The sequence below is a fragment of the Oncorhynchus nerka genome, linkage group LG27 (assembly GCF_034236695.1).
Source record: "Oncorhynchus nerka isolate Pitt River linkage group LG27, Oner_Uvic_2.0, whole genome shotgun sequence".
NCBI classification, from domain to species: domain Eukaryota; kingdom Metazoa; phylum Chordata; class Actinopteri; order Salmoniformes; family Salmonidae; genus Oncorhynchus; species Oncorhynchus nerka.
In genome coordinates this window covers 785,013-801,461 of record NC_088422.1, presented here as the reverse complement: position 1 = coordinate 801,461, position 16,449 = coordinate 785,013, and the positions used below count along the sequence as shown (strand labels likewise).

The following is a 16,449-nucleotide window of genomic DNA, read 5'->3' as shown; positions in this document are numbered from 1 at the left end:
GAGGGAGCCACCAACAGGGAGAATAGTGAGACACTGGACAGAGGGAGGGAACCACCAACAGGGAGAATAGTGAGACACTGGACAGAGGGAGGGAGACACCAACAGGGAGAATAGTGAGACACTGGACAGAGGGAGGGAGCCACCAACAGGGAGAATAGTGAGACACTGGACAGAGGGAGCCACCAACAGGGAGAATAGTGAGACACTGGACAGAGGGAGGAGCCACCAACAGGGAGAATAGTGAGACACTGGACAGAGGGAGGAGCCACCAACAGGGAGAATAGTGAGACACTGGACAGAGGGAGCCACCAACAGGGAGAATAGTGAGACACTGGACAGAGGGAGCCACCAACAGGGAGAATAGTGAGACACTGGACAGAGGGAGCCACCAACAGGGAGAATAGTGAGACACTGGACAGAGGGAGGGAGCCACCAACAGGGAGAATAGTGAGACACTGGACAGAGGGAGGGAGCCACCAACAGGGAGAATAGTGAGACACTGGACAGAGGGAGCCACCAACAGGGAGAATAGTGAGACACTGGACAGAGGGAGGGAGCCACCAACAGGGAGAATAGTGAGACACTGGACAGAGGGAGCCACCAACAGGGAGAATAGTGAGACACTGGACAGAGGGAGGGAGCCACCAACAGGGAGAATAGTGAGACACTGGACAGAGGGAGCCACCAACAGGGAGAATAGTGAGACACTGGACAGAGGGAGGGAGCCACCAACAGGGAGAATAGTGAGACACTGGACAGAGGGAGGAGCCACCAATGGGGAGAATAGTGAGACACTGGACAGAGGGAGGGAGCCACCAACAGGAGAATAGTGAGACACTGGACAGAGGGAGCCACCAACAGGGAGAATAGTGAGACACTGGACAGAGGGGGAGCCACCAACAGGGAGAATAGTGAGACACTGGACAGAGGGAGGGAGCCACCAACAGGGAGAATAGTGAGACACTGGACAGAGGGAGCCACCAACAGGGAGAATAGTGAGACACTGGACAGAGGGAGGAGCCACCAACAGGGAGAATAGTGAGACACTGGACAGAGGGAGGAGCCACCAACAGGGAGAATAGTGAGACACTGGACAGAGGGAGGGAGCCACCAACAGGGAGAATAGTGAGACACTGGACAGAGGGAGGGAGCCACCAACAGGGAGAATAGTGAGACACTGGACAGAGGGAGGAGCCACCAACAGGGAGAATAGTGAGACACTGGACAGAGGGAGGAGCCACCAACAGGGAGAATAGTGAGACACTGGACAGAGGGAGGGAGCCACCAACAGGGAGAATAGTGAGACACTGGACAGATGGAGCCACCAACAGGGAGAATAGTGAGACACTGGACAGAGGGAGGGAGCCACCAACAGGGAGAATAGTGAGACACTGGACAGAGGGAGTCACCAACAGGGAGAATAGTGAGACACTGGACAGAGGGAGGGAGCCACCAACAGGGAGAATAGTGAGACACTGGACAGAGGGGGAGCCACCAACAGGGAGAATAGTGAGACACTGGACAGAGGGAGGGAGCCACCAACAGGGAGAATAGTGAGACACTGGACAGAGGGAGGGAGCCACCAACAGGGAGAATAGTGAGACACTGGACAGAGGGAGGGAGCCACCAACAGGAGAATAGTGAGACACTGGACAGAGGGAGGGAGCCACCAACAGGGAGAATAGTGAGACACTGGACAGAGGGAGGGAGCCACCAACAGGAGAATAGTGAGACACTGGACAGAGGGAGCCACCAACAGGGAGAATAGTGAGACACTGGACAGAGGGAGGAGCCACCAACAGGGAGAATAGTGAGACACTGGACAGACTGGGAGGGAGCCACCAACAGGGAGAATAGTGAGACACTGGACAGAGGGAGGGAGCCACCAACAGGGAGAATAGTGAGACACTGGACAGAGGGAGGGAGCCACCAACAGGGAGAATAGTGAGACACTGGACAGAGGGAGGGAGCCACCAACAGGGAGAATAGTGAGACACTGGACAGAGATGGAGCCACCAACAGGGAGAATAGTGAGACACTGGACAGAGGGAGGGAGCCACCAACAGGGAGAATAGTGAGACACTGGACAGAGGGAGGAGCCACCAACAGGGAGAATAGTGAGACACTGGACAGAGGGAGCCACCAACAGGGAGAATAGTGAGACACTGGACAGAGGGAGGAGCCACCAACAGGGAGAATAGTGAGACACTGGACAGAGGGGGAGCCACCAACAGGGAGAATAGTGAGACACTGGACAGAGGGAGGGAGCCACCAACAGGGAGAATAGTGAGACACTGGACAGAGGGAGCCACCAACAGGGAGAATAGTGAGACACTGGACAGAGGGAGGGAGCCACCAACAGGAGAATAGTGAGACACTGGACAGAGGGAGGGAGCCACCAACAGGGAGAATAGTGAGACACTGGACAGAGGGGGAGCCACCAACAGGGAGAATAGTGAGACACTGGACAGAGGGAGGGAGCCACCAACAGGGAGAATAGTGAGACACTGGACAGAGGGAGCCACCAACAGGGAGAATAGTGAGACACTGGACAGAGGAGGGAGCCACCAACAGGGAGAATAGTGAGACACTGGACAGAGGAGGGAGCCACCAACAGGGAGAATAGTGAGACACTGGACAGAGGGAGGGAGCCACCAACAGGGAGAATAGTGAGACACTGGACAGAGGGAGGGAGCCACCAACAGGGAGAATAGTGAGACACTGGACAGATGGAGGGAGCCACCAACAGGGAGAATAGTGAGACACTGGACAGAGGGAGGGAGCCACCAACAGGGAGAATAGTGAGACACTGGACAGAGGGAGGGAGCCACCAACAGGGAGAATAGTGAGACACTGGACAGAGGGAGCCACCAACAGGGAGAATAGTGAGACACTGGACAGAGGGAGGGAGCCACCAACAGGGAGAATAGTGAGACACTGGACAGAGGAGCCACCAACAGGGAGAATAGTGAGACACTGGACAGAGGGAGGAGCCACCAACAGGGAGAATAGTGAGACACTGGACAGAGGAGGGAGCCACCAACAGGGAGAATAGTGAGACACTGGACAGATGGAGCCACCAACAGGGAGAATAGTGAGACACTGGACAGAGGGAGGGAGCCACCAACAGGGAGAATAGTGAGACACTGGACAGAGGGAGCCACCAACAGGGAGAATAGTGAGACACTGGACAGAGGGAGGGAGCCACCAACAGGGAGAATAGTGAGACACTGGACAGAGGGAGGAGCCACCAATGGGGAGAATAGTGAGACACTGGACAGAGGGAGGGAGCCACCAACAGGGAGAATAGTGAGACACTGGACAGAGAGGGAGCCACCAACAGGGAGAATAGTGAGACACTGGACAGAGGGAGGGAGCCACCAACAGGGAGAATAGTGAGACACTGGACAGAGGGAGCCACCAACAGGGAGAATAGTGAGACACTGGACAGAGGGAGGGAGCCACCAACAGGGAGAATAGTGAGACACTGGACAGAGGGAGCCACCAACAGGGAGAATAGTGAGACACTGGACAGAGGGAGGGAGCCACCAACAGGGAGAATAGTGAGACACTGGACAGAGGGAGGGAGCCACCAACAGGGAGAATAGTGAGACACTGGACAGAGGGAGGGAGCCACCAACAGGGAGAATAGTGAGACACTGGACAGAGGGAGCCACCAACAGGGAGAATAGTGAGACACTGGACAGAGGGAGCCACCAACAGGGAGAATAGTGAGACACTGGACAGAGGGAGGGAGCCACCAACAGGGAGAATAGTGAGACACTGGACAGAGGGAGGAGCCACCAACAGGGAGAATAGTGAGACACTGGACAGAGGGAGGGAGCCACCAACAGGGAGAATAGTGAGACACTGGACAGAGGGAGGGAGCCACCAACAGGGAGAATAGTGAGACACTGGACAGAGGGAGGGAGCCACCAACAGGGAGAATAGTGAGACACTGGACAGAGGGAGGGAGCCACCAACAGGGAGAATAGTGAGACACTGGACAGAGGGAGGGAGCCACCAACAGGGAGAATAGTGAGACACTGGACAGAGGGAGGGAGCCACCAACAGGGAGAATAGTGAGACACTGGACAGAGGGAGGGAGCCACCAACAGGGAGAATAGTGAGACACTGGACAGAGGGAGCCACCAACAGGGAGAATAGTGAGACACTGGACAGAGGGAGGGAGCCACCAACAGGGAGAATAGTGAGACACTGGACAGAGGGAGGGAGCCACCAACAGGGAGAATAGTGAGACACTGGACAGATGGAGCCACCAACAGGGAGAATAGTGAGACACTGGACAGAGGGAGGGAGCCACCAACAGGGAGAATAGTGAGACACTGGACAGAGGGAGGGAGCCACCAACAGGGAGAATAGTGAGACACTGGACAGAGGGAGCCACCAACAGGGAGAATAGTGAGACACTGGACAGAGGGAGGGAGCCACCAACAGGGAGAATAGTGAGACACTGGACAGAGGGAGCCACCAACAGGGAGAATAGTGAGACACTGGACAGAGGGAGGGAGCCACCAACAGGGAGAATAGTGAGACACTGGACAGAGGGAGCCACCAACAGGGAGAATAGTGAGACACTGGACAGAGGGAGGGAGCCACCAACAGGGAGAATAGTGAGACACTGGACAGAGGGAGGGAGCCACCAACAGGGAGAATAGTGAGACACTGGACAGAGGGAGCCACCAACAGGGAGAATAGTGAGACACTGGACAGAGGGAGGGAGCCACCAACAGGGAGAATAGTGAGACACTGGACAGAGGGAGCCACCAACAGGGAGAATAGTGAGACACTGGACAGAGGGAGGGAGCAACCAACAGGGAGAATAGTGAGACACTGGACAGAGGGAGGGAGCCACCAACAGGGAGAATAGTGAGACACTGGACAGAGGGAGGGAGCCACCAACAGGGAGAATAGTGAGACACTGGACAGAGGGAGCCACCAACAGGGAGAATAGTGAGACACTGGACAGATGGAGGGAGCCACCAACAGGGAGAATAGTGAGACACTGGACAGAGGGAGGGAGCCACCAACAGGGAGAATAGTGAGACACTGGACAGAGGGAGGGAGCCACCAACAGGGAGAATAGTGAGACACTGGACAGAGGGAGCCACCAACAGGGAGAATAGTGAGACACTGGACAGAGGGGAGGGAGCCACCAACAGGGAGAATAGTGAGACACTGGACAGAGAGGAGCCACCAACAGGGAGAATAGTGAGACACTGGACAGAGGGAGGGAGCCACCAACAGGGAGAATAGTGAGACACTGGACAGAGGGAGGGAGCCACCAACAGGGAGAATAGTGAGACACTGGACAGATGGAGCCACCAACAGGGAGAATAGTGAGACACTGGACAGAGGGAGGGAGCCACCAACAGGGAGAATAGTGAGACACTGGACAGAGGGAGCCACCAACAGGGAGAATAGTGAGACACTGGACAGAGGGAGCCACCAACAGGGAGAATAGTGAGACACTGGACAGAGGGAGGGAGCCACCAACAGGGAGAATAGTGAGACACTGGACAGAGGGAGGGAGCCACCAACAGGGAGAATAGTGAGACACTGGACAGAGGGAGCCACCAACAGGGAGAATAGTGAGACACTGGACAGAGGGAGGGAGCCACCAACAGGGAGAATAGTGAGACACTGGACAGAGGGAGCCACCAACAGGGAGAATAGTGAGACACTGGACAGAGGGAGGGAGCCACCAACAGGGAGAATAGTGAGACACTGGACAGAGGGAGCCACCAACAGGGAGAATAGTGAGACACTGGACAGAGGGAGGGAGCCACCAACAGGGAGAATAGTGAGACACTGGACAGAGGGAGGGAGCCACCAATGGGGAGAATAGTGAGACACTGGACAGAGGGAGGGAGCCACCAACAGGGAGAATAGTGAGACACTGGACAGAGGGAGCCACCAACAGGGAGAATAGTGAGACACTGGACAGAGGGAGCCACCAACAGGAGGGAGACACTGGACAGAGGGAGGGAGACACAGGGAGAATAGTGAGACACTGGACAGAGGGAGGAGCCACCAACAGGGAGAATAGTGAGACACTGGACAGAGGGAGCCACCAACAGGGAGAATAGTGAGACACTGGACAGAGGGAGGGAGCCACCAACAGGGAGAATAGTGAGACACTGGACAGAGGGAGGGAGACACCAACAGGGAGAATAGTGAGACACTGGACAGAGGGAGGGAGTCACCAACGGGGAGAATAGTGAGACACTGGACAGAGGGAGGGAGCCACCAACAGGGAGAATAGTGAGACACTGGACAGAGGGAGGGAGCCACCAACAGGGAGAATAGTGAGACACTGGACAGAGGGAGGGAGCCACCAACAGGGAGAATAGTGAGACACTGGACAGAGGGAGGGGAGCCACCAACAGGGAGAATAGTGAGACACTGGACAGAGGGAGGGAGCCACCAACAGGGAGAATAGTGAGACACTGGACAGAGGGAGGAGCCACCAACAGGGAGAATAGTGAGACACTGGACAGAGGGAGCCACCAACAGGGAGAATAGTGAGACACTGGACAGAGGGAGGGAGCCACCAACAGGGAGAATAGTGAGACACTGGACAGAGGGAGGGAGCCACCAACAGGGAGAATAGTGAGACACTGGACAGAGGGGAGCCACCAACAGGGAGAATAGTGAGACACTGGACAGAGGAGGGAGCCACCAACAGGGAGAATAGTGAGACACTGGACAGAGGGAGGAGCCACCAACAGGGAGAATAGTGAGACACTGGACAGAGGGAGGGAGCCACCAACAGGGAGAATAGTGAGACACTGGACAGAGGGAGCCACCAACAGGGAGAATAGTGAGACACTGGACAGAGGGAGGGAGCCACCAACAGGGAGAATAGTGAGACACTGGACAGAGGGAGGGAGCCACCAACAGGGAGAATAGTGAGACACTGGACAGAGGAGAGGGAGCCACCAACAGGGAGAATAGTGAGACACTGGACAGAGGAGCCACCAACAGGGAGAATAGTGAGACACTGGACAGAGGGAGGAGCCACCAACAGGGAGAATAGTGAGACACTGGACAGACTGGGAGGGGAGCCACCAACAGGGAGAATAGTGAGACACTGGACAGACTGGGAGGGAGCCACCAACAGGGAGAATAGTGAGACACTGGACAGAGGGAGGGAGCCACCAACAGGGAGAATAGTGAGACACTGGACAGAGGGAGGGAGCCACCAACAGGGAGAATAGTGAGACACTGGACAGAGGGAGGGAGCCACCAACAGGGAGAATAGTGAGACACTGGACAGAGGGAGGGAGCCACCAACAGGGAGAATAGTGAGACACTGGACAGAGGGAGGGAGCCACCAACAGGGAGAATAGTGAGACACTGGACAGAGGGAGGGAGCCACCAACAGGGAGAATAGTGAGACACTGGACAGAGGGAGCCACCAACAGGGAGAATAGTGAGACACTGGACAGAGGGAGGGAGCCACCAACAGGGAGAATAGTGAGACACTGGACAGAGGGAGGAGCCACCAACAGGGAGAATAGTGAGACACTGGACAGAGGGAGGGAGCCACCAACAGGGAGAATAGTGAGACACTGGACAGAGGGAGCCACCAACAGGGAGAATAGTGAGACACTGGACAGAGGGAGGGAGCCACCAACAGGGAGAATAGTGAGACACTGGACAGAGGGAGGGAGCCACCAACAGGGAGAATAGTGAGACACTGGCCACCAACAGGGAGAATAGTGAGACACTGGACAGAGGGAGGGAGCCACCAACAGGGAGAATAGTGAGACACTGGACAGAGGAGGGAGCCTGGACCAACAGGGAGAATAGTGAGACACTGGACAGGGAGGAGCCACCAACAGGGAGAATAGTGAGACACTGGACAGGAGAGGGGGAGCACACCAACAGGGAGAATAGTGAGACACTGGACAGAGGAGGAGCCACCAACAGGGAGAATAGTGAGACACTGGACAGAGGGAGGAGCCACCAACAGGGAGAATAGTGAGACACTGGACAGAGGGAGGGAGCCACCAACAGGGAGAATAGTGAGACACTGGACAGAGGGAGGGAGCCACCAACAGGGAGAATAGTGAGACACTGGACAGAGGGAGGGAGCCACCAACAGGGAGAATAGTGAGACACTGGACAGAGGGAGGAGCCACCAACAGGGAGAATAGTGAGACACTGGACAGAGGGAGGAGCCACCAACAGGGAGAATAGTGAGACACTGGACAGAGGGAGGGAGCCACCAACAGGGAGAATAGTGAGACACTGGACAGAGGGAGGAGCCACCAACAGGGAGAATAGTGAGACACTGGACAGAGGGACACTGGGAGCCACCAACAGGGAGAATAGTGAGACACTGGACAGAGGGAGGGAGCCACCAACAGGGAGAATAGTGAGACACTGGACAGAGAGGGAGCCACCAACAGGGAGAATAGTGAGACACTGGACAGAGGGAGGGAGCCACCAACAGGGAGAATAGTGAGACACTGGACAGAGGGAGGAGCCACCAACAGGGAGAATAGTGAGACACTGGACAGAGGGAGGGAGCCACCAACAGGGAGAATAGTGAGACACTGGACAGAGGGAGGGAGCCACCAACAGGGAGAATAGTGAGACACTGACCAGACAGGAGGGAGCCACCAACAGGGAGAATAGTGAGACACTGGACAGAGGGAGGGAGCCACCAACAGGGAGAATAGTGAGACACTGGACAGAGGGGAGGAGCCACCAACAGGGAGAATAGTGAGACACTGGACAGAGGGAGGGAGCCACCAACAGGGAGAATAGTGAGACACTGGACAGAGGGAGGAGCCACCAACAGGGAGAATAGTGAGACACTGGACAGAGGGAGCCACCAACAGGGAGAATAGTGAGACACTGGACAGAGGGAGGGAGCCACCAACAGGGAGAATAGTGAGACACTGGACAGAGGGAGGGAGCCACCAACAGGGAGAATAGTGAGACACTGGACAGAGGAGGAGCCACCAACAGGGAGAATAGTGAGACACTGGACAGAGGGAGGAGCCACCAACAGGGAGAATAGTGAGACACTGGACAGAGGGGAGCCACCAACAGGGAGAATAGTGAGACACTGGACAGAGGGAGGGAGCCACCAACAGGGAGAATAGTGAGACACTGGACAGACACTGGAGGGGGAGCCACCAACAGGGAGAATAGTGAGACACTGGACAGAGGGAGGAGCCACCAACAGGGAGAATAGTGAGACACTGGACAGAGGGAGCCACCAACAGGGAGAATAGTGAGACACTGGACAGAGGGAGGGAGCCACCAACAGGGAGAATAGTGAGACACTGGACAGAGAGGAGCCACCAACAGGGAGAATAGTGAGACACTGGACAGAGGGAGGGAGCCACCAACAGGGAGAATAGTGAGACACTGGACAGAGGGGGAGCCACCAACAGGGAGAATAGTGAGACACTGGACAGAGACACTGGAGGGGAGCCACCAACAGGGAGAATAGTGAGACACTGGACAGAGGGAGGAGCCACCAACAGGGAGAATAGTGAGACACTGGACAGAGGGAGCCACCAACAGGGAGAATAGTGAGACACTGGACAGAGGGAGGGAGCCACAACAGGGAGAATAGTGAGACACTGGACAGAGGGAGCCACCAACAGGGAGAATAGTGAGACACTGGACAGAGGGAGGGAGCCACCAACAGGAGAATAGTGAGACACTGGACAGAGGGAGGGAGCCACCAACAGGGAGAATAGTGAGACACTGGACAGAGGGAGGGAGCCACCAACAGGGAGAATAGTGAGACACTGGACAGAGGGAGCCACCAACAGGGAGAATAGTGAGACACTGGACAGAGGGAGCCACCAACAGGGAGAATAGTGAGACACTGGACAGAGGGAGGAGCCACCAACAGGGAGAATAGTGAGACACTGGACAGAGGGAGGGAGCCACCAACAGGGAGAATAGTGAGACACTGGACAGAGGGAGGAGCCACCAACAGGGAGAATAGTGAGACACTGGACAGAGAGGGAGGGAGCCACCAACAGGGAGAATAGTGAGACACTGGACAGAGGGAGCCACCAACAGGGAGAATAGTGAGACACTGGACAGAGGGAGGGAGCCACCAACAGGGAGAATAGTGAGACACTGGACAGAGGAGGGAGCCACCAACAGGGAGAATAGTGAGACACTGGACAGAGGGAGCCACCAACAGGGAGAATAGTGAGACACTGGACAGAGGGAGGAGCCACCAACAGGGAGAATAGTGAGACACTGGACAGAGGGAGGGAGCCACCAACAGGGAGAATAGTGAGACACTGGACAGAGAGGGAGCCACCAACAGGGAGAATAGTGAGACACTGGACAGAGGGAGGGAGCCACCAACAGGGAGAATAGTGAGACACTGGACAGAGGGAGGAGCCACCAACAGGGAGAATAGTGAGACACTGGACAGAGGGAGCCACCAACAGGGAGAATAGGACACTGGACAGAGGGAGCCACAACAGGGAGAATAGTGAGACACTGGACAGAGGGAGAATAGTGAGCCCACCAACAGGGAGAATAGTGAGACACTGGACAGAGGGGGAGCCACCAACAGGGAGAATAGTGAGACACTGGACAGAGGGAGGGAGCCACCAACAGGGAGAATAGTGAGACACTGGACAGAGGGAGTGGAGCCACCAACAGGGAGAATAGTGAGACACTGGACAGAGGGAGCCACCAACAGGGAGAATAGTGAGACACTGGACAGAGGGAGGGAGCCACCAACAGGGAGAATAGTGAGACACTGGACAGAGGGAGGGAGCCACCAACAGGGAGAATAGTGAGACACTGGACAGAGGGAGCCACCAACAGGGGAGCCACCAACAGGGAGAATAGTGAGACACTGGACAGAGGGGGAGCCACCAACAGGGAGAATAGTGAGACACTGGACAGAGGGAGGGAGCCACCAACAGGGAGAATAGTGAGACACTGGACAGGGAGAATAGTGAGAGGAGCCACCAACAGGGAGAATAGTGAGACACTGGACAGAGGGAGGGAGCCACCAACAGGGAGAATAGTGAGACACTGGACAGAGGGAGGGAGCCACCAACAGGGAGAATAGTGAGACACTGGACAGAGGGAGGGAGCCACCAACAGGGAGAATAGTGAGACACTGGACAGAGGGAGGGAGCCACCAACAGGGAGAATAGTGAGACACTGGACAGAGGGAGGGAGCCACCAACAGGGAGAATAGTGAGACACTGGACAGAGGGAGGGAGCCACCAACAGGGAGAATAGTGAGACACTGGACAGAGGGAGCCACCAACAGGGAGAATAGTGAGACACTGGACAGAGAGGGAGCCACCAACAGGGAGAATAGTGAGACACTGGACAGAGGGAGGGAGCCACCAACAGGAGAATAGTGACAGACACTGGACAGGAGGGAGCCACCAACAGGGAGAATAGTGAGACACTGGACAGAGGGAGGAGCCACCAACAGGGAGAATAGTGAGACACTGGACAGAGGAGCCACCAACAGGGAGCCACCAACAGGGAGAATAGTGAGACACTGGACAGAGGGAGGAGCCACCAACAGGGAGAATAGTGAGACACTGGACAGAGGGAGCCACCAACAGGGAGAATAGTGAGACACTGGACAGAGGGAGGGAGCCACCAACAGGGAGAATAGTGAGACACTGGACAGAGGGAGGAGCCACCAACAGGGAGAATAGTGAGACACTGGACACTGGGGGAGCCACCAACAGGGAGAATAGTGAGACACTGGACAGAGGGAGGGAGCCACCAACAGGGAGAATAGTGAGACACTGGACAGAGGGAGGGAGCCACCAACAGGGAGAATAGTGAGACACTGGACAGGGAGAATAGTGAGACACTGGACAGAGGGAGCCACCAACAGGGAGAATAGTGAGACACTGGACAGAGGACAGAGCCAGCCACCAACAGGGAGAATGAGTGAGACACTGGACACTGGACAGAGGGAGCCACCAACAGGGAGAATAGTGAGACACTGGACAGAGGAGGGAGCCACCAACAGGGAGAATAGTGAGACACTGGACAGAGGGAGCCACCAACAGGGAGAATAGTGAGACACTGGACAGAGGGAGGGAGCCACCAACAGGGAGAATAGTGAGACACTGGACAGAGGGAGCCACCAACAGGGAGAATAGTGAGACACTGGACAGAGGGAGGGAGCCACCAACAGGGAGAATAGTGAGACACTGGACAGAGGGAGGGAGCCACCAACAGGGAGAATAGTGAGACACTGGACAGAGGGAGGAGCCACCAACAGGGAGAATAGTGAGACACTGGACAGAGGGAGCCACCAACAGGGAGAATAGTGAGACACTGGACAGAGGGAGCCACCAACAGGGAGAATAGTGAGACACTGGACAGAGGGAGGGAGCCACCAACAGGGAGAATAGTGAGACACTGGACAGAGGGAGCCACCAACAGGGAGAATAGTGAGACACTGGACAGAGGGAGGGAGCCACCAACAGGGAGAATAGTGAGACACTGGACAGATGGAGCCACCAACAGGAGAATAGTGAGACACTGGACAGAGGAGCCACCAACAGGGAGAATAGTGAGACACTGGACAGAGGGAGGGAGCCACCAACAGGGAGAATAGTGAGACACTGGACAGAGAGGGAGGAGCCACCAACAGGGAGAATAGTGAGACACTGGACAGAGGGAGGAGTCACCAACAGGGAGAATAGTGAGACACTGGACAGGAGGGAGCCACCAACAGGGAGAATAGTGAGACACTGGACAGAGGGAGGGGCCACCAACAGGGAGAATAGTGAGACACTGGACAGAGGGAGGAGCCACCAACAGGGAGAATAGTGAGACACTGGACAGAGGGAGGGAGCCACCAACAGGGAGAATAGTGAGACACTGGACAGAGGGGGGAGCCACCAACGGGGAGAATAGTGAGACACTGGACAGAGGGAGGGAGCCACCAACAGGGAGAATAGTGAGACACTGGACAGAGGGAGGGAGCCACCAACAGGGAGAATAGTGAGACACTGGACAGAGGGAGCCACCAACAGGGAGAATAGTGAGACACTGGACAGAGGGAGGGAGCCACCAACAGGGAGAATAGTGAGACACTGGACAGAGGGAGCCACCAACAGGGAGAATAGTGAGACACTGGACAGAGGGAGGGAGCCACCAACAGGGAGAATAGTGAGACACTGGACAGAGGGAGGGAGCCACCAACAGGGAGAATAGTGAGACACTGGACAGAGGGAGGAGCCACCAACAGGGAGAATAGTGAGACACTGGACAGAGGGAGGGAGCCACCAACAGGGAGAATAGTGAGACACTGGACAGAGGGAGGGAGCCACCAACAGGGAGAATAGTGAGACACTGGACAGAGGGAGCCACCAACAGGGAGAATAGTGAGACACTGGACAGAGGGAGGGAGCCACCAACAGGGAGAATAGTGAGACACTGGACAGAGGGAGGGAGCCACCAACAGGGAGAATAGTGAGACACTGGACAGAGGGAGCCACCAACAGGGAGAATAGTGAGACACTGGACAGAGGGAGGGAGCCACCAACAGGGAGAATAGTGAGACACTGGACAGAGGGAGGGAGCCACCAACAGGGAGAATAGTGAGACACTGGACAGAGGGAGCAGACTCAGTGTTCCAGGACGATTTGGAGAATACTGATTGGAATATATATAGGACTCATCTAACCACGATTAACCACGATTCATTCTCTAACATTGAGGAATACACATCATCAATCACAAGATTCATCAAAAAATCTGGACATTCCCCAACCAAAAACCCTGGACTAACGGAGAAATCTGTACCATGCTGAGAGACCCGTACCGCAGCATTCCATGTCAGCAAAGTGAATGTGTAAAACACCTTCATGATTCCTATATTGTCTCTGATAACAGAGTGTAAAACACCTCCAAGGACAGTAACACCAGGCAAGTCAGTTCAGAACAAATTCTTATTTTTGACAACAGCCTAGGAACAGTGGGTTAACTGCCTTGTTCAGACTTTGTCAGCTCTGGGATTCGATCTTGCAATCTTTTGGCTACTAGTCCAAACACTCTAACCACTAGGCTACCTGCCGCCCCGTAAACATGCATGATGCATTGTTTAACCTTTAACTTCCTTTAAGCTGAGGGAGGACGTGAGCTCTGTTTAAAGCTCTGTTTAAATATCATTTTGAAATTGAGAAAGACAATAATTTTCTCCCCACCTGTCTGTGTGTGTGCGTGTGTGTGTTATCGTCTGAAACAGATGCCAAACGGCGAGAGTCGTCTATCCAGCCACAACGTGTCTCCTCAGTACCGGATGCATTCCTACTATTCCTCTGCCTCCTACCTCAGCCAGGGGCTAGGCCAGGGGTTGGGCCAGGGTCTGGGCCAGGGTCTGGGCCAGGTGCTGGGCCAGGGATTGGCCCAGGGATTGGGTCAGGGCCTGGGGACCACAGCGGCCTGTGTTCCCCCCATCTTCTCTCTGGAGGACAACACCTGCCATGACACCAAGCAGACCTGTGAGTAATACACACATATGCGCGTGCACACACACACACACACACACACACAGACACAGATACATACACACATACACTATACACACACACAGATACATACACACACACACACATACACACAGACACACACACAGATACATACACACACTTACATTCCCACTGAATCCAGAGAGGGGCTGGGTTCATCCGGGGGAGGTCCACACTGCACGACAAAGGCTCTGCAAAACTTATAAAAATAACGTCAAAAGTCCAAGTTTTATTATGGCCGTTTGTACTGTCAGTCCTCGTCATCCTACAGTTGTTTACAATCACTGTTAGTCCTTCTCGTCATCCTACAGTTGTTTACAATCACTGTTAGTCCTACTCGTCATCCTACAGTTGTTTACAATCACTGTTAGTCCTACTCGTCATCCTACAGTTGTTTACAATCACTGTTAGTCCTACTCGTCATCCTACAGTTGTTTACAATCACTGTTAGTCCTACTCGTCATCCTACAGTTGTTTACAATCACTGTTAGTCCTACTCGTCATCCTACAGTTGTTTACAATCACTGTTAGTCCTACTCGTCATCCTACAGTTGTTTACAATCACTGTTAGTCCTACTCGTCATCCTACAGTTGTTTACAATCACTGTTAGTCCTACTCGTCATCCTACAACAGTTGTTTACAATCACTGTTAGTCCTACTCGTCATCCTACAGTTGTTTACAATCACTGTTAGTCCTACTCGTCATCCTACAGTTGTTTACAATCACTGTTAGTCCTACTCGTCATCCTACAGTTGTTTACAATCACTGTTAGTCCTACTCGTCATCCTACAGTTGTTTACAATCACTGTTAGTCCTACTCGTCATCCTACAGTTGTTTACAATCACTGTTAGTCCTACTCGTCATCCTACAGTTGTTTACAATCACTGTTAGTCCTACTCGTCATCCTACAGTTGTTTACAATCACTGTTAGTCCTCCTCGTCATCCTACAGTTGTTTACAATCACTGTTAGTCCTACTCGTCATCCTACAGTTGTTTACAATCACTGTTAGTCCTACTCGTCATCCTACAGTTGTTTACAATCACTGTTAGTCCTACTCGTCATCCTACAGTTGTTTACAATCACTGTTAGTCCTCCATCCTACAGTTGTCATCCTACAGTTGTTTACAATCACTGTTAGTCCTACTCGTCATCCTACAGTTGTTTACAATCACTGTTAGTCCTACTCGTCATCCTACAGTTGTTTACAATCACTGTTAGTCCTACTCGTCATCCTACAGTTGTTTACAATCACTTTGGCACTAATTTCAGAACCTTGTGGTCATTTTTCAAAACTCTAGACACAAAACTCAAACCGGTAACACAGGCTATCCAATGTTCAAAACATTGCATGGTGTATTCATATCTTTAAAGAAACCTTGCACTTGCAGAATCATTGGTTCAAATAACTAATTTATCATGAAATACCATAGGTACGTTCATTTAGATCATCCACACACACCAGATACCGATAGTTAGTTTCACTGTGTAGTTGTTTGTAAAATCATTAAATATTGTAGTACAAAATATGTGACACATGTTTCATGATGGTACTACACATAAATATGTCACTGTAAAAGGACTAGTAGAGAGAAAACTACAGACACAGTGGAATCATGGAGCAAAATCTGAAATGTATTGATGAAATACAATAAAATCACAACATAGGTTTCTTTGAATCAAAGCAAAAATAATTAGCTACAAAAAAGAAACAAATACAGTTAAAGGTCAACTGCAGTGTTCCTCACCTGGCTTACTGTAAAACATCACTGCAGTGTTCCTCACCTGGCTTACTGTAAAACATCACTGCAGTGTTCCTCACCTGGCTTACTGTAAAACATCACTGCAGTGTTCCTCACCTGGCTTATTGTAAAACATCACTGCAGTGTTCCTCACCTGGCTTACTG

At 53.6% G+C, this 16,449-nt stretch overlaps 1 protein-coding gene across 1 annotated transcript in view; it reads left to right on the top strand.

Moving 5' to 3' along the window:
- LOC115110965 (doublesex- and mab-3-related transcription factor 1-like) overlaps window positions 1-14,521 on the top strand; it is a 43,747-nt gene extending 29,226 nt beyond the window's left edge. The window contains exon 4 of the mRNA XM_065012025.1: window positions 14,258-14,521. Within this exon, the coding sequence (XP_064868097.1) occupies window positions 14,258-14,521 (264 nt within the window). The remainder of the gene's footprint in view (window positions 1-14,257) is intronic.
- Window positions 14,522-16,449: the final 1,928 nt, after the last annotated feature.